At 38.7% G+C, this 26,865-nt stretch overlaps 1 protein-coding gene across 2 annotated transcripts in view; it reads left to right on the plus strand.

Moving 5' to 3' along the window:
• Window positions 1-12,184: 12,184 nt before the first annotated feature.
• The window catches only part of PPP2R3B (protein phosphatase 2 regulatory subunit B''beta), a 105,937-nt gene continuing 91,256 nt past the window's right edge, over window positions 12,185-26,865 (plus strand). The window contains exon 1 of one of the 2 annotated variants that reach the window (XM_069072909.1): window positions 12,185-12,767. In XM_069072909.1, coding sequence (XP_068929010.1) covers window positions 12,495-12,767 — 273 coding nt within the window. In that variant the 5' untranslated portion in view covers window positions 12,185-12,494. The remainder of the gene's footprint in view (window positions 12,768-26,865) is intronic. The other variant, XM_069072908.1, reaches the window with a different exon arrangement.

Below are 26,865 nucleotides of genomic sequence, written 5' to 3' on the forward strand. Positions count from 1 at the left end.
ATTATTGATGAAAAAAACAGAGCTGAACAGAAAATTTGACTTTCAATTACAAGAAGCAAGAGAAGCATGAGAAGGTAAACAGGAAAAAGAAATCATAAGGTACTTATTAAAGTTGAACTATTTACATTCCTACATGGAAAATCTCATGAGACTTTTCTCAGTATGAGGATAGTTGAAGAGAATATATATGTATACATACATATATATATATGTATAGGAGGGTGTATGTGTATATAAATATATATGTGAGTATGTACATATGTGTGTATATGTATACATAGACAGAGGGCACAGGATGGGTTGAATATGAAGGGATGATATCTAAAAAATAAAATTAAGAGGTGAGAGAGGAATATATTGGGAGAAGGAGAAAGGGAGAGATAGATTAGGGTAAATTATCTCATATAGAAGAGGGCAAGAGAAAACTGTTACAATGGAGGGGAAGAGCAGGAAGGTGAAAGGGAATGGGTCAATCTTACTCTCACTGAATTTGGCTTAAGGAGGGAATAACATACACATTCAATTGGGTATCTTACCCTATAGGAAAACATGGGGGAAGGGGACAAGAGGGGGGTGTGTGATAGAAGGGAGGGCAGATTGGGGGAGAGGATAGTTAGAAGCAAACACTTTTGAAAAGGGACAGGGTCAAAGTAGAAAAATAGAATAAGTGGGGTTGGGATAGGATGGAGGGAAATATAGTTAGTCTTTCACAATATAATTGCTATGTAAATGTTTTGCATAACTATACATATACAACCTATGTTGAAATGCTTGTCTTCCAAATGGGGGTGGGTGAGAAGAGAAGAAGGGAAAGACTTTGGAACTCAGAGTTTCAAAAATCAAATGTTAATGCATGTACATGCAACTGGGAAATAAGATATTCAGGTACTGGGGTATAGAAATCCATCTTGCCCTACTAGAAAGTTGGGGGGGGTGAAGGAGGATATAAGAGAGAGCAGATTTGGGGAAGGGGTATTTAGTAGGCTTGCTATTCTTGGGTGGGGGTAGGGGAGAGATGGGGAGAAAAATTTGTAAGTCAAAATTTTGTGGAAATGAATGTTGAAAACTAAAAATAAATAAATAAATTGGAAAAATTGAAAAGTTCTCGTGCCAGACATGGGAGAGGAAAGGGAGAGGGGGTGGTGCGGAGGGTCTATAATCATATCTATAAACAGCTACATGGAACAGTGGGTAGAATACAAGACCTGGAGTCAGGAAGACCTGGGTTCAAATCCAGCCTCAGATACTTACTAGCTATGTGGTCCTAGCAAGTCATTAACCCTGTTTGTCTCAGTTTCTTCATCTTTTGTTTTATTATTATTATTTTTTTGTGCTGTAAGAAATGATGAGCAGGATGGTTTCAGAAAAAAACATTGAAAGACTTATATGAACTGATGCAAAGTGAAGTGAGAAGAACCAGATCATTATACACAGTAACAGCAATATTTTATGATGATTAACTGTGAATAACTGTTATTCTGATCAATACAGTGATCTAAGATAATTCCAAAGGATTTACAATGAAAAATGCTATCCATCTCCCTCTCAAAAAACATGATGGAGTTGGAATGTAGATCAAAGCATACTTTTTTTTTTTGGAGGGGGAAGGCAAGGCAATTGGGGTTGTGACTTGCCCAAGATCACACAGCTAAGTAAGCATTAAGTGTCTGAGGCTGGATTTGAACTCAGGTCCTCCTGATTCCAGGGCCAGTGCTCTCTATTCACTGCACCACCTAGCTGCCCCTCCACGGGATCATTTTTAAAATAAAATTATATTAGTATTTCCGTGGCTTTTGCATTTTCATTGATTTTTATTGTTTGTGTGTTGTTTTAGATATTATTCTGTATTGTTTCTGGGGGGTGAGAGGAGAATACAGCAGTGCATGGGGAGCCTGGCTCTGATTCCCTTACTTTACCATCTGGTAATGGAGGAAGTGGGTGAATCTAGGGTTTTTATGTGAAGAATAGATGCTCTGTGTTTTCCATGTTGAGTTTTAAATGTTGACAGGATGTCAAGATCTAGAAGTATTCTCCAAATTATGGAGGTGCTTTAAATAAAGGAGAAAAAGAAAAATGGGCCTGAGAAATATTTGCAAACTGATAGTAACTGAGACAATTAGTAGACTGTTAATTTAAATCGGTTTTAAGAAGCGATACCTTCCTGAGAATTGTTTAAAAATGCTTTTCTTTGGAGGAAGGGAATAGAAGCAGGTTAAGGTTACCTTGTGTTCTTGGCTACATGTAGAAGAGAAGGAAGAATACCCTATTTGTTACATAGGCACACAGACTCTGTGTATGATCATAGAATTTGTGTGGTCAAAGGAATAGTTTTAAAATACAGTATAATGTGGAATGAGATATCAGACCATACATGGCCATGAAAGAGAGTTTGAAGGCTAACATTCTTTTTTTTAGTGTAAGAAGGGAAAATGATATTTGTGTCCTAATTTGCTATGTTTTATTGAACAAACCTATGGTTTTCTTTTCCCCAACTGTGTATATTTCCCCTTTGTTCTCTCCATTGAAACTGGGACTAACTAGTTAGCTATAAATTTGCATCTGTTTGATTTCCAGTGTCTTTGTGACAAAGGAACTAATGGGGATTTTGAAAAAAATAGACTTCCAACAATAGATTGTTTCAAGGTTCTTTTTTTGACCTGTCTTGATAATGTTTGAGGTTTCTGTCACTCTCTTTTCCTTTCATCATTTTTCTTTCCTTTCCTTCATTTGCCAGTTAGTGATTTTCCTTTAACAACTGGTTTCATTTGCTGCTCGATAAAATTAGCTTTGTTCGGTGTATTTTTTAGGTCAGCAAATTCACTACTTTCTCAAAACATTAATTTTATATTTTGTCCAGGAGAGGGACAAATTTTTGAGCTGAATTGTGTGACTCTATTCTATGTAATCTGGAAAAGTTCCCTTTATTGTCATTGATACATTCACATATCCTAGCTGGCAATAACCCTTCTATCCTATTCCTACACCTGACTTAGTCAAAGCAGATCTGAAGTATAGTCAAACCAGATCCTCACTGAAATTAAAAAAAAAAAAATTCATTTGACTAAAAGCAAAAAGGCTTTAGGTATGGTCATCCCAGAGAAAAGAGGATGAATCAAATAGGCTCTTTTCAAGATCCATGGCTTTACTATTTATGTACCTTAAATACTACAGGTTTCCAGAATATATTCAATGAAAAATAAATTCATTAAAAATTTTCATGTCTGAACTGTAGTTTTTTGGAAAAATGAAAAGTAAGCTATATTATACTGAGCCATCAATTTTAAAAGGACCATGGGTAAAAAATAATTTCCCATGCAACATACATTTTCATATACTTTTTAAAAAAGAAGAAAAGTATTTGAACCAAGTAAGGGAAATCAGACCAATATATTGAAATTGCTAAAAAGGTAATATCATCTGGGGAGATGGTGAATTTCCAAATAAAAGTCAGACCAAAGTGATATAGGCAAGGAGCCCTGAAGAATTTGCTCTCCTTTATTTTCTTTGAATTTTATTGCTGTGCTCTAAACATTAGACATCAAAAGGGGCGGCCAGGTAGCACAGCGAGTAAGAGCACCAGCTCCAGTGTCGGGATGACCTGGGGATCAAATCCGGGCTCAGATACTCAGCACCACACCCAGAAATAACTGGCCGTGTAACCTTGAGCAAGTTACTTAACCCCAATTGCTTAAAAATAAATAAATAAATAAATAAACATTAGACATCAAAAGCTTCTGTGGAAGTCTTGTGCAAGCCTCATTTTCATGGTTAAAGTTGACGATCCAAATCCTGACATTATGGTACCTCTAAAATATGGATAATGCCTACAAATTACTTACTGGTTGGATGTGGGAGGTGTTGGGATACAGAGGAAGAGAAGAGTGATGAACAGAAAAATGGTAACACTCTCAAAGGAAGCAGAAATCTGGAGGACAGGAGAGTTCAAGGGGCAATATTAATGCAGCTCGTCTCATTCCGCATGTCCAAAATAGAACTCATCTTTTCCTCCCAAACTATTCCTCTTACCTCCCAATTTCTGTAAATAAAATGGACAATTTTGAACATGTAAATTGAGATATTTCATATAAACAAAACCAGTGCACTTAAAATTAGAAGGAAAACAATTAACTAGGGGGAAAAAATCTTTGCACTAAACTTTAATGATAAGGAAAAGCCTGATACCTGAGATATGTGGCATGATGATTTAAATATTTAAGAATAAGATTAATTTCTAGCAGATAAATATCAAAAGACATAAACAAGCAGTTCTCCAAAAAAGGACATGCAAGTTATCAATAATCATAACAATTCACTAAAAATAAGAAAAACGCAAATGAAAACAATTCTGAGGTTACACTTTATACCCATCAGATTGGCAAAGATGATTTTTTTAAAAAAGGAAAGTAAATGCTAAAGGAAATGCAAGAGAACAAGTACACTAATGCACTGTTGGTAGAGCTGTGATTTGGTCTAACCATTCTTGAAAGCAATTTGGTATTAAACCCCAATGTTTAATGAAATTGTGTGGAGAGTATCCAGGGGGACCAGTACCACCCTTTTCAGAGCTGTTCATTCATTTTTGGTGTCCACCTGATTCCCCCAACTCTCACTTGTGACTCCAATAAACTGTAGTATGCCTAGGGGTGGCACACTGGTAAACCATCTTGGAGGACGGACTAACCCACATTGAGGGTAACAAACAAACCCGTCAGTGAGTTAGGGAGATTTCCCTGGCAGATGAGAACAATTTGTTCCAGTAGCCATGAAGGTGGCTGAAATAGGGAGCTGTGGAGAACTTAGAACTTGATCAGACATAAAAGACACCAAGGTCATCCACTGGGTCATCGCAAGTCATCCTGACTCTTATCTCAACACTGGAGTTTGAACAACTCTGAAAAACAGAGTGAGGCTGACAACTTTGTGCAATTCTGCCTCACTTAAATTGAATTCACTCACAAGTCAAGGCATCACCCCATGATGTCATCTTTGTCTTCTATGCAAACAACAATAACCTTTTGATCCAGAAATACTGATACTTGGCACATACCCCAAAGAGAGAAAAGAAAGAAGGAAAGGACTTCTATGTACAAAAAAATATTTGTAGAAGCACTTTCTGTTGTACCAAAGAACTGGAAGCTAAAGGAACACCCACCAATTGGAGAAACATTGAACGAACTATGGTATAACGAAAAGAAAGAATGAGAGAAACCTGGGAAAATGTGTATGAGTCAGTGAAGAATATAATAAGTAGAGTCAATAAAACAATTTATGAGACTACAACAATGTAAAGAAAACCAATTTCGAAAGACTGGTTAGTGGAGTGACAAACCAAGACCACACAATACCAGTTACCATGTATGCTTTCCATTTCACGATTTACTGTAGATACAGAATGAGACATACATTTTTAGACAGGGCTATGGTTTGTTTTACTTTATGATGCTTATCTGTTACAAGGGAGAACTTTGGAGGCAGGATTTGGGATTCTTGAAAACAGAGCAAAGAAAAAGATGAAAAGATCTTCAATGAAACTTTCAAAAAATTCACAGAAGGAAGTTCAGATATAGCCACAGGCAAGCAAGACTAACATTGAATTTGTTGCTTTTTTACATATTTCTATTATTTTTTTTGGAGGGGGGAAGGCAGGGCAATTGGGGTTAAGTGACTTGCCCAAGGTCACACAGCTAGTAAGTGTGTCAAGTGTCTGAGGTCGGATTTGAACTCAGGTCCTCCTGACTCCAGGGCCAGTACTCTATTCACTGTGCCACCTAACCGCCTCCCCTTTACATACTTCTAAAAAAAAAAGAAAGCTATATGTAATAGAGATTCCCCCTTTTAAATGCTATCCTCTTTTTTTGTCCTTTGCATATTGAATTTTTTGTGGATATTTGTCTACTTTTCAACAATATTTTTTAAACAATTCTTTATTTTTATTAAAAACACCATCATTCTTTCAGTTTTCCATAAACTTAGTATTATCTTTAGCTCCTCATTCTCCTTCACCACACATAACCAATCAGTTGACAAATCCAGAAGATGATAAATGAATTCATGGGAGTAGATAGAGATCACAAGAGAGAAAGAATAAAAGAGTAATGAAAAGTGAGCCCAGGACACAACCTTGGAGACAACCATGATTAAAAGGAGCAAAATGGATGATAATTCAACAAAACAAGCGGAGAAGGAATGCCATGACTGAAAGGAGAGAGCATCATCATAAAAGCTAAGGAAGAAGAGAGTATACAGGAGTAGAGAATGGTCAATAGTATGAAAAAGTGAGAGATGTCTAGGAAAATGAGGACTTATGTAAGAAAACCATTACTTTAGCAGGTGATTTTATTGATAATCTTTGATTAAAAAAAATACCAGCTTCAGTAAATGGGTGGCATCAGAAGCCAAACTGTAAAATATTGTAAAATGAATAGTTGGTGAGGAATTAGCAGCAGAGAATGTTTACTACTCTTTCTTGGAATTTGGCAGTAAGAGGCAGAAGACATATGGCCAAAAGCATAAGGGAATAGTAGCATCAAGTTAAGATATTTTAAAGATAAGTGAGATATGAATAGCATTTGTAGGCAGAATGGAAGGAGCCAATAGAGGGGAAAGACAGCACTTATGTTTTATTCTGTATAATTTCATTTTAGATATCTATTTATATTGTCTCTACCAGGAAGTTTAGGATTCCCGCATATATTTAAATGGCACACATGTTTATGATAGCCCATGTTTATGCAGGGCTTCGAAGTTATAAACCATTAAATACATGTTGTTTCATTTGATCTAAACAACAAGTGGGATAGGTAGTGTTGGCATCATTTTCTCTATCTTATAGAAAGCTAAAGAAACAGGCTCATCAAGGTTAAGTGACTTAGCTGAGAGCACCTATGAGGTAAATGGCAGAGTTAGGATCTAAATTTTAACCTTAAATCCAGATGCCTGTTACAACTAATGAGCAATCAAATCCAAAAATAGATAAAATAAGCAGAATTATATTCCTGTTTGAGGGTGAGGTTCTGCCTGTCACAACTCTCTCCACTCCCCTTCTTATCCAAAGAAGCAGGCTCAAGTCCGTGACAGTACCATCTTTGTTTTCCAAGACCAACTGCCTTCATAGGAATCAGCCTCAAGTCCCTCACATGGTACGGACTGAAGAGTGATTCTGTATTTTCTCCTTGGTATTTATTTCTGTTGTGTTGGCAGCAGCACAATCAATGCATTTTGGTTAACTAATGTGCCTGAGCATATAAAGCAGTCTTGTGCAGGCACTCAAAACAGCCCCCCTTTTTTTTTCCAGCTGGGGGTAGAGAAGGGGAAATAGTATTGATGAATTTAACAGTGATATGCAGCTTATTCTGAAGACCTTTAGTGAAAAGCAGAATTGTACTGTGAACAGATTTTTGTATATAATAAACTCAAATGGAGATCTGTACTAATATTAATTTCCCTCTAGAAATAAAGCATCATGCACAGAAACATTTGCTTCTTTCATTTTTGTTTTCAGTTAATGAAGGAAACTTCACAGCCTTCTTACTTTATGGTTCAGTCTTGTTCAAAGATACATGAATTTTTACCTACAACTATAAAATATGAACCTAGTCTCAAACCATAATACTGTCAAACAAAATAAAGCTATGATTTAAGCATGAGAAGTTAGTGTGTCTGGCTAACTTTATACTGCTGAAATTCTGAAAGACTGATTCATAAATCCTTAGTGCTAACCTTTTAAAAAGGGCAATGAAATGATAAAAAAAAAATAAAGCTTATGTTCAAGTAGCATAGGTAATCTGAATTAAATATTATATAGTCAGTCAACCAACATGCATTTATTAAGCACTTACATAGGGAGAAAAGAAACATTTTACCCCTACCCCCCCAAAAAATAGAGAAAGCTAGAGATTACAGATTTTGAAACTCAAAAGAACACAAAAAAACAATTAGCAGACTCAAAGAAAATGTACATTACACTGGTATTAGGAAATTTCACTGCCTTAAGTTGATTATGAGGCCATAATGTTACCTGCAGCATAAAATGAGAGGTCATATGACAATTGCTAGTATGTATAAAATAACAAATATGCGAGGATGGCCAGGTTTACTAAGTACAGGATGCAACTGAGGGCAGGAAACATGTCAAGGCACAGGTATAAGGCAGAAAGAGAATAAAAGTACTAGACAAAATAATTTTTCAAGGATTCAGTTAAAATTTATTTAAGCACCTATTCTGTGCAAGGCAGTGTAGGGATACAAGGAGAAACATGAAAATATTCCTACCTTCTATTACTTCAATAACATTCATAATAAAATTATTTTGTAAATTTTATGTCAGATTCTTAAAAGGATTCCTGTCTAGGGGCAACCAGGTGGCTCAGTGAGTAAGAGCACCGGCCCCAGAGTCGGGATGACCTGGGATCGAATCCGGGCTCAGATACTTGGCACCACACCCAGAAATAACTGGCCGTGTAACCTTGAGCAAGTTACTTAACCCCGATTACTTTAAAAAAAAAAAGGATTCCTGTCAATTAATGGTAATCCTCATAGCTTTGACTTTACTAGGGCTAGCTTCTTGAAAGTTTTTCACAAAAATAAATTTGGTAATATGTGTAATCAAGAAAAAGTCTAAAACTGGTTTTTCATCTACCCCTTATTTTAAAACATTTGACCCTGATCATCTCTCTTAAATTACTAAATCAGTAAGCTAAGAAAGTACTGAGTTATTAAATCAGCTCTGTATACAATTCCACATCCTAAAATATTTACAATTAAAATCATTGATTTCAAAGCCATTCATGTTAAATTCCATTTGGTGCATACGGTGGAAAGAAGACTGGATTCGGAGTTTGAATTGTGACTCTCGGTAAATCACTCCCATATCTGGGATTAATTTTACTTCCCTAATGTAAAAAGAGAGGGCTTAGGGTAATAACTCGCTGACACCCTAAACTGGCTTTTCAAGCTTTACAAAATTTTTCACTTAAGCATTTCTCTCCCTCTCAATTTCGTCTATAAAATGAAGGGTTTAGATTAGGTGATCTCTCTGTAAGCTTCCTTCCAGGTCTGATATTCTCATGATCAGTCACATAGCTGACCGGAAAGAGCAAACAAAACTATTTGGAAATAAAACTGAAAAAAGCCATGTAAGAAATTTAGATATGAAGACTCTCTTTCACTTTGCGATGGCATCAGCTCCCATCAACTCAATTATTATCTCACAGATTATTCTCAGATCTATACATTTAGCTTTCATGGTTCTCTTCAGCTCTAGTCTATGTCACCAACGGCCTGCCGAGCGTTGGATCTCAAACCCAGCACGCCTAAAACAGAATTCCTTGTCTTTAACCCAATCCTACCCCCTTTTCAATCTTTTCTATTCTCCCAGTCAAACGGGTTCACAGCCTGGGTGTCATCTTCCATTCCTCCCTCATCAAATACTCAGTGCGTTGCCAAATCTTAACATTTCTCTTCCCCTACTCACACAGGCACCATACCAGGATGGCCTCTCTTGCCATTGGTCCAGACTCCCAGCCTCATTTCTCCCCACAGATGCCAAGATGATTTTTCTAAAGCATGTCTGTTCCAACAGGTCCCTCTTACCTCTAGGACCAAATACAAACTCCCAGTTTGCATTTACATCTCCAGGCATCTCAGGCCCTTACTGTCTTTCCATTATCATACACATCACTCCTCTCCATGAATTCATAGTCAAAACATGCTGGTCTACTTCCTTTTCCTCACACAGAACGCTCCATCACCTGTCTCCATGTCTTTGCACTGAAATGTTCTCTCTGCTTTTCTCTGCCTCTTAGAATGCTTAGGCTTTAAGACTTAGCTTAAATAGCTGTTGTGGCAGGCTTTTCTCTTCCATCTGTTCCCTCCTAAGTTATTTTCTATGCATTGATTAATGTTGTTATGGCAAAGACTCCTACTGTTTTTTTCTCTTGTTTGGATGCCCAGCGCTTAATGACCAGTATCAGTACAAAGTTTATACTTAAGTACTTATTGATTAATTGAAAGGTGAAGTGATTTGCCCACATTTAAAATGTTAAGGAGAACAGAATAGAGATACCTCAGGCAAGACCTCCTTCCAGGCTGACACTGATACACTAGGATCTGGTTATCCAGCCAGTTCTGGATCCACCTAATGATACAAACATCTAGCCCATGTTCCTCCATTTTGTCCCAAAATTATGTTATCAGAATCGGTCAAATGCCTTGCTCAAATTTTCCTTTCAGCCTCTGTATCAGGAAAAGCTTTTGTTTTTGTCCACAGCATTCACTGCTGGCCTCTGCTGATCCTAAGCATCTGATCTGTATTCTTGGCGCCAGTTCTTACAGGACTACACCATTCTTGGATGTGTCATTGGTACCTGCCCTTAAGCGCATAAGGAATGTAAAGTGTGATGGGAACAAGGGTTATTTATAATAAGCAACAATCAGGAAAGGCGTTAGTTCAACGCTAGACTTCAGCAGGCTGAGGTATGTGGTGAGTTTTAGCAGGGAATTCAAAGCATAAGGAAAAGCGCAGGAAGGGCATGGATTTATGGAAGTCCTGGACATGAAATCAGCAGTCAGTCGACATGCATTTATTAAGGGTTTTCTGTGTCAAGTACTGTGCTAAGCATTGATGTTTTTAAAAAGGCAGAAATATGACTCCTTCCCTCAAGTGGTTTATAATCTAGTTGGGGGGACGTGCCAGTAAGCATGTAATACTCTACATGTATGTATGTGCGTATCCACATACATGCATGTAGAGTAAATGCAGGGTAGTCTCGGAGAGGAGGGCTTGGGGGAAGGAGGAAAGGCCGCTCGCAGTAGCCGGGATGTGAACTGAGTCTTTAAGAAGGCCAGGGGAGCCAGGAAGCACAGCCCGCTTGGGGGAGAGGCCGGCACGGGGCTGAGAGGGCTCCAGCAGAGCGTACTGAGCGGCGGCATGATGGGTGAGACCCAGGCAGGCGTCCTTGGGAGCTGTGGATGGGAAGGTCCAGGGCGCCCGCTTCCAGACCAGACCTGGAGGGCGCTGTCAGAAGCACGGCCCTCGGGACCCTGCGGAGTCCTTGGGCCAGCCTGGGGCGCAGATCCCACGTGTGCTCCGAGAAGGGGCCGTGGAGGCGCTTCCAGAGGCACGACCCTGGGGCCTTGTGGGGTCCAGGTCCCGCCACCCCATCACCGCTATTCAAACGTGCCAGTTAGCCCTGAGATCCCGGGCAATCCAGCAGCCACAAGGACAGTGGCCAAGCCCCCCGGTTGGTGGAGGAAGTTTCCCTATGGATGAGACTCCGGGCCCAGACGCGGCCTCACAAAAAGGTGCAGGGGGTGTGTGGGGGGGGGGCGTGGCCTTTGCTCCTCCCCCAGCGCGCCCCCCACTCTGCTTAGCTTTCTTCTTACTTTATCGTTGGTCGCCCCCAAACCTCCATCGCCCATGATTAGGTCTTAGCCGACGTGTATTAAATTGTCACCAAATGGAGTCCACAAGCACATATTAAACGCCTGCCACACGCCAAGAAGGGGCAGCTGGCTGGGTGGGCAGAGCCAGGCCTGCAGCCAGAAAGACCCAGCCTGACACTTCCCAGCTGTGTGGCCCTGGGCGAGTCGCTTGACCTGTTTGCCTCAGTTTCCTCATCTGTAAAATGGCAAGGAAACCCCAGACGGGGTCAGAGTCAGATACGACTGAGCAACAAACACGCCAAGTAGACTTTACTAAACGCTGTGCTTACAGAGGTAAAAAAAAAATAAGAGATTAAACTTCTTGAGGAGTCATTTAATAAGCTCATTTAAAACAAAAATCCACGCCAGTGCCTCGCTCCGCAGAGGCTCCCGCTAAATAGCGGGAGTTAATTCATTCACCACTGCAGCCACTTCCTGGATTGATTGAATTATTTAATTTCCTGGGAGGCGTCTCAATGGCCGCCCTGCCCGGTGCGCGCATGCCCAGACCTGCGCTCCCGGCCCGGCTCCACAAGCACAGCCATCCTCGGGCGGCTCCAGGACTCGGAGAGGTCACACTCCCTGGCTCACAACGAGGCTCCCAAAGCCTGTCCGCGGGACGTCAGCGCTCCCGCCGGCCTCGGCCTTTTGTACGGAAAGCCGACGCTGCGTGATGGCGTCACGGGCGGCGTGCGGCGACGTGCCGACGCCGGCAGCGTGCGGCGGCCTGCGGCGGCGGCGGCCTGCCGGAGCGGGGCTGGGGGCGCCCGTTTTGAAGCGGCCCTGGGCAGGCTTCCTGTTCGCTTCCGCTCGCGTCGGAGCCGCCTTCTCCGCCTCCCTCGCCGGCCCCCTGGGGAAGCCGACCAGCCAATGCGCTCAGCCCCGCGCCCGGCTCCGCTCCCCGGAGGTGGTCGGACGCCGCCCGTGCCCTCGTCCGCTCTCCGGCCCCGGTCGTTTGACCTCGTGTTAACCCCCCCTCCCCCACGACATCCCTCCCCCCTCCAATGCCGGCGTCCTGGCGGCGTCTTTGAGGGGCCGTGGCCTTGACCGGCCTTTACGTTAGTGCGGCCAGGATGCCCGCGGGTAAAGTCCTGCAGCCGGTCCTCAAGATGAAGGTGGACGAGCTGTTCCTGTGCTGGCTGAGCGAGGCCGGCACCCAGGCCATGCTCAAGGACTGCCTGAAGAGGATCCAGGGTGCGGGCCGGGCGGACCTCGGCGGGGGGAAGGCCGGGGCCCGCCCCCGGCAGAGCATCCTGGATAACCGGACGCCCCCGGGCCCCGGTGCCGCCCTGCCGCTGGGCGCGCCGCCCGCCCGAGGGCCGCGCAGATCGCCGGGCGCCCGAGGAGTAAGTGTCCGGGGGCGCGTGCTGACCCAGTGAGCGGGGGAAGATGCGGTTGTCAGGCCGGGTCCACGTGCCAGAAGGCCCCGGCCCCGCCGCGTGCCGAGCCCCGCCGAGCCCCGCTGAGCGCGTGTTCCGCTGGCGCCGGGCCGGGCCGGGCCGCGTTGGTCACCGTGAGCGCGGCGGGTCAGCTGCAGAGAGGCGTGCAGGAGGGTCGCGAACACGCGGGGCCGAGGAGTTGGAGGGGAGGTTTGTCCGACCGCCTGATTTTCCTGAGAAGGAAGCCAGGCGCCCGAGAGGCGCCGCTGGGATGGGAGGCCGCGGGTGGCGCCGTCAAAATCTGCCAGTAATGCAGTGTTCGTCACTGAACTCTAATCTCTCTGTGTCCCCACTTACCTCAATGGTGTCAAGAAATCTGAAAACAAAACTTATTTTAATCTTTAATTTAAAAAGTAAATGTGTTTCATAGCCCTGGAGCACAAAAAGGAAGGCCGCGTCACACAGTGCCAGTCTGTCTTAAAGTGGGGGGGAGTCATTGCCCTCTACTAGTGATAACTCCTATTTGTGCAGTACTTTAAGTCACCCAGCAGACATCCCTATTTTACAGATGAAAACACAGAGAATTTAAGTGACTTGCCCAAAGTTAGACAAGGAAGTGGCAGGGCCCGGGCTCACACTTAAGTGTTGTGACTTAAAGGCCAGTGCTGTTTTCACTACACAGTTCTGACTTTGATACAAGTGGTGTTTAGATGGAAGGAAGAAAATGAAGATTTAAAACCTAATTTTAGGTCAGATGGAAGATAACTGATGACTAAATTAGTAACTGTGATGAGGGGGAAAAAGGTAAGAAAAGTAGAGAAGTTCAGAAAAAAAGTCAGAAGTAGCTGATTTGATATGGTATGTTAAGGTGAAATCAACACATTGAATTTTGAGTCTTGAGTAACTGGGGAAATGATGGTGACATGAATACAAATAGTAGGAGCTAATTTTGAAGGGAGAAAAAATCAGAAGATCATAGATGGAACCTCAGACCATCTAGATAAGTCCTACATTTTACAGATTAGGAAACTGAGGCCCAGGGAGGTTGTGACCTGGGAGTGCTTGCATAAGTAGTATGCACTAGGGCTTAAACTGGTGCAGATTCTTTTCAGAAAGAAATGTAAAAATACGAACTTAAAGAATATTGTAGGGGCAGCCAGGTAGCACAGCGAGTAAGAGCACCGGCTCCAGTGTTGAGAAGACCTGGAGATCGAATCCTGGGCTCAGACACTTAGCACCCACCCAGAAACACCTGGCCGTGTAACCGTGAGCAAGTTACTTAACCCCAATTGCTTAGGGGCGGCCAGGTGGCTCAGCGAGTAAGAGCACCGGCTCCAGTGTCGGGATGACCTGGGGATCAAATCCCGGGCTCAGATACTCAGCACCACACCCAGAAATGACTGGCCGTGTAACCCTGAGCAAACCTCGATTGCTTTAAAAAAAAAAATATTGTAGTTAGAAATTATTGTCAGCAAACAATGTATTTTGTAAACTCCTTTCCAACAAAGTTCTAGAAAGTGCATGAAGATAAGCTTTAAGAAAGAATTTATAGTTTTAGAGTTGGAAGTAGGTTGGAAAATACAAAAGAAGGAGAATGTTTTAGATAAACTCTAATATAGTAAACATCCCCCCCCCCCCTCACATATGTCCTTTGGTAAATGAGAAATACAGCTTATGTGAATAATGAATTCCCTGAAGAGGTTGCACGGTCAAAATTATAATTATGTAAAATGTGGTAATTCATTGCATCCCAATGGAAATAGGCAGTACAAATTCAAATAATACAACCACTAAAGGGGAATTCATAATTAGTACCAATTAGGACCTAGCCCTATTTATACACAGATTTAAGATTTTATGTAAATAAGGCAGCCGGATGGCACTCCTTTTATCTCAGCTTATTTCCCCTCTCCCATATAGAGCACTTCCATTCCAAGCAACCTTTCCCTATGTAATAATAATATGGAGAAATCCAGTCTACTGAAAAAATACGTCACATTCTGTTCCAAAACATACTATAAATAGCAAATTTTGACTATCTGTATTCACTTTTTCTTCCCATTAACACAATGGAGAAAGATTATAATTTCATGTAGGAGTTATTGCTGTATTCCGTAAGTTTTCCTTCTATAAGATCTCAATGCTTTATACTTTTTCTTTTTTTATTTGACCTGTGAATTCAGGTGCTTACTAATTGCTCATTGATTGATGGATTCTTCATATAGGTAACTCCCAGTGAGAAACTTCCATACCTTTCCAGCCACTTACAGGTTTGTGGTAGGGGTTCTTAATCTTTTTTTTTGCCTTTTTTTAAAGAGGGCAATGGGGGTTAAGTGACTTGTCCAAGGTCACATGTATAGTTTTTGTGTTAAGTGTCTGAGGCTGGATTTGAACTCAGGTCCTGACTCCAGGGCAGGTGCTCTGTTCACTGTGTCACCTAGCCTCCCCAAGGGGTTCTTAACCTTAAGTGTCCCCAACTCCTTTGGAAGTCTAGTAAAACCTGTGGACCCCTTCTCAGAATGATGTTTGTTGCCTATGCTTATAATCAAAAAAAGTGCTAAATTTCAATTAGAGACTAAGTGAAATAAAAATGCATTTTTTTCTATTCAAATTCATAGAGATTGATACCTATCTGAAGTTCTAATCCCACGTTAAAAACCTTTGACTTTGAGAGTTAACCAGAGTCAAAAAATTCAAGCAGGCTTTGATTTTACTCTAACATACCATACTAAATCAGTTACTATTGGTTTTTTTTCCCGAACAACTTTTCTATCTTTCTTACCTTTTTTTCTCTTTGCAACTGCCAGTTTAGTCATTAATTATTTTGCATTTGAACTAAATGAAATAAGTTTTTAAACCAAGAGTTTTTCCAGGGTCACAGAGGCAGGACTGAAATGTCCTTTCTGATTCTGAGGCTCACCCTACCCACTATGCCCTACTGCTATTTCATTTACTTATTGTACAACATTTCTCAGTTTTGAAAGAAAGGTTGTGCAACGAATGGCACAGGTGTCTCCATCTGGTTTATTTGCTGTGTCAAGCATCCTTTCACGGAACTGTCTGAACATACACTATTAAGATAAGGAGTTATTATCTCAAAACATCGAACACACTTTTTAAAAACAAGTATGCTAGAGAGAAAGACTATTTTTAACTGGCCTTGTTTCTCTTCACAGAAGAAACCGATCCTAGGATAAAAAGATTAAGGTTCAGGCAACGGGTACCTTAGCCAGCAGTTCTACCTCCTCTCTCATTTTGGCCTTCGTAAAAGAGACTTCTTGTAGGTTCAGGTAGCAGTGTGGTTCAGTTTGTTGAGTCAAATTTGCTTTTTAAACTTAGTCTTTTATAAAAGAAAGAATAGGCTTCAGTCTGCATTCACACTATCCGTTCTTTCTCTGGAGCATTTTTCCTCATAGGTCGATTGGAATTGGTCTAGATCATTTTGCTGAGAATAAAGTCATTCACAGTTGATCATCCTTATGATATTGCTGTTACTATATAGAACGTTCTTCTGTTTCTTCTCACTTCAATTTGGATCCATTCATGTAAATCTTTACAAGTTTTTGTGAAATTATCCTGCTCATCTTTTCTTACGGCACAATAGCATTCCATCATAATCATATATGACATGTTCAGCCATTCCCCAATTGATGGACATCTTCTCAATTTCCAGTTCTTTGCCACCACAAAAACCCTGCCATAAAAATTGTTGTACAAATAGGTCCGTTCCCCTATTTTTTATCTCTTTGGGATACAGACCTAGTAGTGGTATTATTGGATCAAAGGGTATGCATAGTTTTATACCTCTTTGAGCTTCCAAATTGCTCTCCAGAAAGATTGGATCAGTCCACAACTCCAATAACGGTACCTTTTTTCGCAGTTTTCCCATATCTTCCTTCACATTATTTTTTCTAATTAATTCCCTTGATATTCTTGACCTTTTGTTCTTCCAGATCAACTTTGTGATTATTTTTTCTAGCTCTATAAAGTAATGTTTTGGTAGTTTGGTGTGGCATTGAATTAAGTAAATTAATTTAGGAAGAATTGTCATTTTTATTATATTGGCTTGGCCTACCCATGAGCAATTGATATTTTTCTAGTTGTTTAGAGCTGACTTTGTATTAAAAGTGTTTTGCAATTAGATTCATATAGTTGGTGAGTTTGTCTTAGCAGGTAGGCTCCCAAGTATTTTTTATTTCCTACAGTTATTTTAAATGGAATTTCTCCTTCTTTCTCTTGCTGTTGAGATTTGTTGGTGAAATATATAAATACTAATGATTTATGTGGGTTTATTTTATATCTTATAACTTTTCTAAACATGTTAATTATTTCAGGTTCTTTTTAAATTGATTTTCTAGGATTCTCTTAAGTATACCATCATATATCCTCTACTAAGTGATAGTTTTGTTTCCTTGTTACCTATTTTAATGCCTTCAATTTCTTTTTCTTTTATTTATTTTTTATTTAACATTTATTAGTATAGCTAACATTTAACATTTATTAGCGTAGCTAACATTTCTAATATTGCTGATAAGGGGCATCCTTGCTTCACCCCTGAACTTAATTGTAAAGGCTTCTAATTTAGCCCCATTACAGATGATGCTTGCTGATCATTTTAGATAGATGCTACTTATTTTATGAGAAGCTCCATTTATTCCTATGCACTCTAGTGTCTTTAATAGGAATGGATATTGTATTTTATCAAAAGCTTTTTCTTCATCTGTTGAGATAATCGTATAATTTCTGTTAGTTTTGTTATTGGTATGGTTGGTTATGGTGATCATTTTCCTAGTATTGAACCAGCCCTGCATTCTTGGTATATATCCCACCTGGTCTCAATGGATGATCCTTGTGATAGCTGTAGTGTCCTTGTCAATATTTTATTTCACATTTTTCCATCAATATTTGTTAGGGAAATTGGTCTGTAGTTTTCCTTCTCTGTTTTCACTTTTCCTGGGTTTAGGTATCAGCACCATGTTTTATCATAAAAGGTACTTGGTAGAACTTTTTCTTTGCCTATTTTTCCAAATAATTTATATGATATTGGATTAATTGTTTTATAAATGTTTAATAGAATTCGCTTGTGAATCCATCTGCTCCTGGGGATTTTTTCTTAGGAAGTCACCAATAGCTTGTTCAAGTTCTTTTTCTAAGATGGAGTTATTTAAATAACCTATTTCATCTTCTATAATCTGGGCAATTTATATTTTTGAAAATATTCATCTGTTTTGTGTAGACTGTCAGATTTATTAGTGTATAATTGGGCAAAATACCTCCTAAGAATTGCTTTAATTTCCCCTTCGTTGGTGGTGAATATACCCTTTCCATTTTTGATACTGATAATTTGCTTTTTTTTTTCCTTTTTCTAATAAAATTAATCAGTAGTTTATCTATTTTGTTGGTTTTTTTCATAAAACTAGCTTCTAGTTTTAATTCTGTAGTAATTCTAGTAATTAATTCTGGTACTATATAAACTATTTGGGAAAATAGGTGAAGAAGGAGTCCTATAGAATTCTTTTTATGATACAGATATGGTACTGATAACCTACATCAGGAAGAGCCAAAATAGAGAAAGAAAATTATAGACAGACCAATTTCCCTAATGAATATAGCTGTAAGCATTTTAAATAAAATATTAGCGAAGAGATTACAACAACTTATCTCAAGGATAATACACTATGACCATAGGATTTAAACCAGCAGTGCAAGGCTGGTTTAGTATTAGGAAAACTATTAGCATAATTGACCATATCAACAACAAACATAACAAATCATATGACTATCTCAATAGATGCAGAAAAAGCTTTTTGACAGTACAACACCCATTACTGTTAAAAACACTGGAGAGCATAAGAATAAATGGAGTCTTCCTTAAAATGATAAATAGCATCTATCTAAAATCATCAGCAAGCGTTATATGTGATGGGGATAAACTAGAAGCATTTCCAGTAAGATCAGGGGTGAAACAGGGATGTCCATTATCACCACTATTATTCAGTGTTTTACTGGAAACATTAGCTTTAGCAAAAAGAGAAGAAAAAGAAATAGAAGGAATTAGAGAAGAAACAAAGCTATCACTCAGCACATGGTGTGATGGTATACTTAGAGAATCCTAGAGAATCAAGTAAAATTAAAACAATAAACAATAAAAAAATAAACAAGCTTAACAGAGTTGCAGGATATTAAAAAAAAACCTATATAAATCATCAGCATTTTTATGTGTTATTAACAAAGCCCAGGAGCAAGAGATAGAAAGAAAAAATCCCTTTAAAGAAAGTATAGACAATATAGAATTTTGGGAGTCTTCTTGCCAAGATCAACCCAGGAACTATATGAACACAAAACGCTTTTAATACAAATGAAGTCAGATCTAAATACTTGGGAAAATATCAGCTGCTCATGGGTAGGCTGAGCTAATATAATAAAAATGACAATTTCTGCCTAAAATAATTTACTTATTCAGTTACATAACAACCAAACTACCAAAAACATCATTTTAAAAATTATTTATTTTTAGTTTACAGCATTCAGTTCCACAGGCTTTTGAGTTCCAAATTTTCTCCCCCCTCCTCCCCAAGATAGCATGCAATCTGATATAGGTTCTATATATACATTCACATTAAACATATTTTAGCATTAGTCATGTTGCAAAGAATTATAAACAATGGAATGAACCATAAGAAAGAAGAAGCAAAACAAAACAAAAAAGAGAAAGAGAGCAAATAGTATGCCTCGATCTTCATTCAAACTCTATAATTCTTCCTTTGGATGTGGATAGCATTTTCTATCTTGAGCTTTTTGGAGTTGTCTTAGAACCTTGCATTGCTGAGAAGAGCCAAGTGTATCAAAGTTTGTCATCATACAGTGTGGCTGTAGCTGTGTACGGTGTTTTCGTGGTTCTGCTCCCCTCACTCAGCATCAGTTCATATAAATCTTTCCAGGTCAAAAAATTATATTATAGGGGTGGCCAGGTAGCGCAGCAAGTAAGAGCACCAGCTCCAGTGTTAGGATGACCTGGGGATCGAATCCGGGCTCAGACACTTAGCACCCACCCAGAAACACCTGGCTGTGTAACCTTGAGCAAGTTACTTAACCCCGATTGCTTAAAAAAATATATATATTTTATAGAGCTAGAAAAAATGATAAAATTTATCTGGAAGAACAAAAGGACCAGAATATCAAGGAAATTAAGAAATTCAAAGGAAGGTAGCCTAGTCTGATGTAGTGGAATTTGAAGATCTTCTGTGGGTGTTGTAAATATTGCATTGTTGTTACACCATACCAGATCTTAAATTGTGTTATAAAGCAGCAATTATCAAAACTGCTTGGTACTGGCTAAGAAATAGAGTGGTGGATCAGTGGAACAGGTTAGGTACACAAGACACACTAGTCAATAACTTCAGTAATGTTTAATAATTCCAAAGACTCGAGCTTCTGGAAGTGAATGTTGAAAATTAAAAATAAATAAACTTTAAAAAATAAATACTTGTAGATTTAAAAAAATCAAACTTTTCTAAAATTCTATTGACCTCTTCTTTATTTTTTGGTTAAATTTATCTAGTTCAAAGAGGGGAAAGTCGAGGTCCTTCCCTACTACAGTTTACTTCTGCTCCATTCTCTTGTGTGACCTTCATTTTCAAAGGGGACCATTCAGCGTACATCTGTGCCTTCTGTTTGTGTAGATACTTTTTTTTCTTTTTTGGAGGGCAATTGGGGGTAACTTGCCCAAAGTCACATGGCTAGTAAGTGTGTCAAGTGTGTGAAGGCAGATTTGAACTCAGGTCCTCCTGACTCCAGGGCCAGTTCTCTATTCACTGTGCTACCTAGGGGCCCCATATGTATATACTTTCTAACTGCTCTAATGATGATAAAATTCGTAAGAGTTACAAGTATCTTCCTGTATAGGGATCTAACCTGTTTAACCTTTTAAAATCCCTTATGTTTTTCTCTTTCCTTTTTACCTTTTTATGCTCCTCTTGCATCTTATATTTGAAAATCAGATTTTCTGTTCAGTTCTGGTCTTTTTATTAGGAATGTTTGAAAGTCTTCTGTTTCACTGAACTCCGTTTTTCTGGGTAGGTGATTCTTGGTTGTAATCCTAGCTCCTTTACCTTTCAGAATATCATATTCCAAGCCCTCCCATCCATATTATTGTAGAAGCTACTAAATCCTGTGTAATACTGACTATGGTTTCATGGTATTTGAATTGTTTCTGCCTGCTTTCAGTATTTTCTCCTTGACCTGGAAGCCCTGGAATTTGGCTATAGTATTCCTGGGAATTTTCATTTTGGGATTTTTCAGGAGGTGATCAGTGGATTCTTTCAATTTCTATTTTTGGTTTGGTTGGGGTTTTGGGTTTTGTTTTTTGTTGTTGTTGTTAAAAAGGCAATTTATTTGTGAAAAGAACAATTCACATTCCCCTCCTTCCCCAAGGCAGTATTGCTTATTGCAGGTTTGCTATTTCTGTTCCTTTCTTTTTTTTTTTTAGTTTTAATTTATTTTCAGTTTTCAGCATTCACTTCCATAAAATTTTGAGTTCTAAATTTTCTCCCTATCTCTCCCCTCCCTTACACCAAGACTGTCTTAATATAGATTCTACATGTATATTCATATTGAACCTATTTCACAGGAATTAGAACTAATGGGAGAAACCACGAGAAAGAAAAAACAAAAAAAGAGAGCAAATAGTAATGCTTCAGTCTGCAGTCAGACTCCATAGTTCTTTTTCTGGATATGAACAGCATTTTCCATCCTGAGCCCTTTGGAGTTGCCTTGGATCCTTGCGTTGCTAAGAAGAGAGAAGCCTGTCAAATTTAGTAATCACACGCTGTGGCTGTTACCACGTACATTGTTTCCTGGTTCTGAAACTCACTTTACTCAGCATTCGTTCATTCAAGTCTTTCTAGGTTTTTCTGAAGGCTGCCTGCTCTCAATTTCTATTTTATCCTCTTGTTCTAGATTATCTGTCTATCATCTATATTATTAGGGCAGTTTTTCATTGATGCTTTCTTGAAATATGATGTCCAGACTTTTTATTTGTCTTGGCTTTCAGGTAACCTAGTAATTCTTTACATTATCTCTCATAGATCTGTTTTCTAGGTGATTTATTTTTCTAAAGAGAAATTTCACATTTTCTATTTTTTCATTCTTTTGATTTTGTTTCATTGTTTCTTGATGTTTCACGGATTCATTGGTTTCCACTTCTCCAAGAATAAATTTTAAGGAGTTATATTCTTTAATGAGCTTTTTAAACTTCCTTTTCCATTTGACTAATTTTACTTTTTAATGAGTTGATTTCTTCAGTAGATTTTACCTCCTTTTCCTTTCAGCCTATTTTTTAGGAGTTGTTTTCTTCAGTGAATTTTTGCACATCTTTTTCCATTTAAAAAAAATTTTTCCTTTACCAAGCTTTGGCTTGTTTTTCATGACTCTGTTGCCTCATTATCATTTCTTTCCTCAATTTTTCTTCTACCTCTCTTATTTGATATTTATCCTTTCTGAGCTCTTCCAGGAGTTCTTTTTGGGCCTGAGACCAATTCACATTTTTCCTTGAGGCTTCACATGTAGGCTTTTTTTTTTTTTTTTTAGCATTGTTGTCTTCTTCTAAGTTAGTGTTTTGAACTTCCCTGTCACTGTAGTGACTTATGTGTGTGTTGTGGTTTTTTTCTTTTTTTGTCTTTCTCGTTTTCTAGCCTACTTGGTGATTTTTGAAGTTGGGCTTTCCTCTTAGGGTACAGAAGGCACTGTTGTAAGCTCCTTGTGCTGGACATGGGACCTCATAGCTGTCCTGATGCACAGCCTTAAAGCTGTCCTGATGCACCAGGGCTGTGGGGCCTAAACACCGGCCTACTACGCCAAGAGGCCAGGGCCTTACCACTCACCTGCTACCCTGGGGCCTGACCTGGACTTGGGGCCTCACTGCTGCTTCGCTAGGGCAAGGACTGCAGCTCACTTGGCCAGAAGCTTCCAGTCCTGGACTGAGCCCCTTTTACCTGAGTGAGACCCTTCCTGCCAATCTTGTAAGTTGTCCTAGGTGGGAAAATTGTTTTATCCTGTCCTTTATTGGTTCTGCTGCCCCAGAATTTCTTTGGAGGCATTATTTTATGGTTGCTTGGAGGTGAATTTGGGGGAGTTTGGGCAAGTTCTTAGTCTGCAGGTTTGCCTCCACCCTCTGCTGCATGAATTCTTAAAATAATATACTTCATAAAAGTATAGGTCTTCTATAGCTTCTGGGAAGCACCACTTCCTGAATATGCCAAATGCATGTCTACTGCATCCATCTGCCTTATAAAGAAAGCATAAATACTTGTTTGTATGCCGATTTGTACCTTAAAATGGCTTTATTTTGAAAATAAGTGTCAAATTTCAATATACAATGGGAACTTTTTCATAAGTAGAACATTCTATTTAAAATCTTTGTTTTCTAGTAATAGATTGATTATGAAGTTAATGTGTGAAAAAAACAAAATGAAACCCAGAGCATTTCATAGAAGGCCTTTAAAAAGAATGTTTGCTTAATTTTATTGAGCACTTGAAAATTTATATTTCTTCACTAAATACAGTAAAGGATTCCAAAGGAATAGGAAGAGCCTTGATTACATGGTGTTTGTACAGTCCTTAACAAAATTTGCCTTTTTTAAAAACAGATTTAGAAAAGTTTCTAAATAACATAGTTTGGTGCAAATTATTGAAAATATTTAGGGTACGTTTTATCCCATTGGAGTCCTTTCAGATGTTAATTCATGTTTAGGTAAATCAATATTTGATGTGTAGAAATGGACTTAATATTTCAGAATTATTTTATTATAGAGACTATGGCTAGCTATGATGGTTTCCTGATCAGTGTTCTTATTCCCCACAGGAAATGTTTGTTGCAGATCAATAAGGTCTGAGGCCCAGAGAGTTAGATTTGGCCTAAACTGTTTTTAATGGTGACCCTACAAATGTCAAACTTTGGGAAGCTAGGACATTAAAAAAAGAAGGGGGAAGGTTATGATAGGAAAATATCATTAAATACTAATTAAACTAATGTCAAAATATACCTGACATTGTACACCCTAGGGTGTTAGAGGAGAGGCAAGATTGAGTTTAAGTGAAGAAGAGAAAAATCAGTCAGCTGTTAGATAGGAGGTGATGGGAGAATAGTTGGCAGGACAGAGCTTGCTGAGCAGAATTGTATTAAAGTAGAATGGGCTTAAAGTTTTAGAAAAGGTGTTCATAATCTATTTTTTTGTGTCATGGGCCCTTTCAGCAGTCTGGTGGGTAGCCTGTAGACCTCTTCCTCAGAATAATGTTTTAAATGCACAAAATAAAATATACAAGATTTTAAAAGGAAGACAATTCCATTGAAATAACAGTATCAAGGGGTGGCCAGGTGGTGCAGTGAGCTACATAGCAGTACTTCTTTGGGTTTTCATTTATGGAAGTGTTTTTTGTTTAACACAGCTGACTTTGTTAAAGAGATTTGTTTTCAGATTCTTTTTTTTCTTTTGCTTTTTGGAGGGCAGTTGGGGTTAAGTGACTTGCCCAAGGTCACATGTCTAGTTTTGTGTTATGTGTCTGAGGTCGGATTTGAACTCAGGTCCTCCTGACTCCAGGGCCGGTGCTCTACTCACTGCACCACCTAGCCACCCCAGATTCATTTTTTAAAAACAGTTTTACTGTACTTCTTTCTGTAGAGGGCCTCCAAAACCATGTTCTTTTAGCAAAAAGTCAGTTCCTTTTTTTTTTTTTTGAAAGCTCAGAACAGTTCTTTTGAATTGGTTCTCCCTTCACCATTTACAAAGTTAAAAATTCAGTTAGATTTGCCTCTTTAAAGACAAATTTAATATAAGTTTAGACAAAGATCTGTGAACTGAAGTCCACTTACAAACATGCTGTTTTAAAGCTAATTTCTAATGTAGCTGTAGCAAAATTACTAAATAGAAGGCCGCCATGTTGGTAGTTTTCATATGGGTGTTGTGGTTTTTATTACTTAGTGTAGCAAAAGCCATAGTTACCTAGTTTGGGGGAAAGGAAAGGTCTTTCTTTAATTTTCTTTTTTTTCCCCACTTACATAGCTTTTTCTTTATTCTATAGGTACCTAGTAAAGTGAACATAACAGTAAATTGTCAGTTTCACACCCTTTCCCTGGTATTATTTTCCCAAACTAGTCCTATAGGATGATCTTTACTGTATATAACTTTTCAGTGTAAATAATAGATTGTATTCTAAAAATTTATTTATAGTTGATTCAGACTTCTGAGTACATTTTTCTTTAGAAACATTTTGTTGTATGGTGGCAAAGTTCCTACATTAGTCCACAAGACCCATAATATAGCAGAAATACATTTGCAGTGAAAGAAAATATTGATTTGGTTAAACAAGCCAGAAAATAAAATTGGATAAGAGTTTTTGGTTATTTTTTCCCTTAAGTGCTTGTGGATATGTGGATGTTCTCTCATCTCCAGTCAGTTACTTGGTCATATTTGTTTAATCTTTCTTCCTCCCCAACGGCTAACAACCCCTGTTCCAGAGGACTTCCACTCCAGAACATCTTGTTCGCCACTTTGTGGCTTTGACTGTCTTCTAATTTACCCCAATCCCTTACTATTTTGAGTCATAACCTGCATTGATCACATGGAAAAAAGAATCACATGTGATACACTTTTTCAGTAACTAGTAAGACTAGTTCATCATAAATCCAGGACCTAGTTCTTTTCTTCTATTCACTTATAAGGAAGTTGGCTTAATGCACCATAAGGATATTTAACCATGTTTTGTGATGGGATATATGAAGAGAATTACATTTTTCATTATTTCTTTTCCAGTTTTAATCAGAGTTAAAAGAGATCACTTTTTTTGAGAGATATTAAGGAGATGGAAGTATTTCATTAAATTATTTTACAGTTGATTTCCCCTGTATACACAGACATACACAAAGGGGATGGAAACTGGAAGGGTTGTGTTGCAGATTCTGTAGACTGAATAGAAGTACTTATATGACATTGTGTACTGTGCATGTATAACATTATAACTAAGTACATAGGATAAGCCTCCTGAGACATAGTATATTATCACCCCCAATTTGTAGATAAGGAAATGGAGTGTCAGAGAATTCTTAAGTGTGTTTTCCATCGCTATGTAGCTAGTCAATCCCAGATCTTCTGACATCAAATCCTTTCCCCTTTCCTGTATGCCATGTTGCCTCTCAGCAATTGTACTTCTTTGAATTCTTATGTTTATTTTAAAATAGCTTTTTAATCTTTTGTTTTGCCATCAGCTATCAGTTTTAACTCGTGTCACTACCTATCTCTGGAAAAACATTGTCCCTGTTTGAATATATTTTTTCAAGTGTTTAGTGGGCTGGAAAATTAGACCAGAAAGCTTATTATAATTGTATGTAAGATAAGAGAAATATCCCTGAGTTGAAGATCTGTGGGGTTCCTATGATTAGAACTTATGAAATGCCTAGTTATGTAGCTTTTGTGATCTCTGTTTTGGCCTTTTTCTTCTGTTTTCAGCTGTGAAGTTACTGGATAGATGAGGGTTATTGAATGTTGTTTCATGCTTGGTTCACAGTACATATGTACTTGTGGATTTAAACTATAAAAATTACTGTAGTTTTATATTATGATTATTACTGTAATCGTTTCACCTCTTTCTTCTCTACACCTCTTCCCAATTTTCTTGTTAAAAGTGCTCATTTTTTAGGTTTTTTTTTTTCTTGATTGTTTCCTAAGGCATCAGGAGAACCTTGTTAAATGCTTTATTTTTGTTAAAATGTTAAGCAGGAGTTTAAAAGAAACCTACATCATACTTATTTCCCAGTTTTGAAGTTTTTTCTTAAATCTAATACTCTGAAGCTCTCATTCTTTTTTTAAATTATGGGTACCTTTTGTTTTCATATCACTTATATATGAATATTGTATGTTCAGCCCCTTCACTGTTCCCTCCTCATTGAGACATCCTTTGTAACAGAAAAAGAAGAAAAGTGCAAAGAAACACAGCTCAGCTAAGCTAGCGCGATGACTAGGTCTGACAGCGCGTGCGTATACATACAGTGTCTCACATCCTTAGTTTGCTG

This window comes from Petaurus breviceps, unplaced genomic scaffold (genome assembly GCF_028583685.1).
Source record: "Petaurus breviceps papuanus isolate PSGF00001 unplaced genomic scaffold, PetGlider_PUasm1.0 90849, whole genome shotgun sequence".
NCBI classification, from domain to species: Eukaryota; Metazoa; Chordata; class Mammalia; order Diprotodontia; family Petauridae; genus Petaurus; species Petaurus breviceps.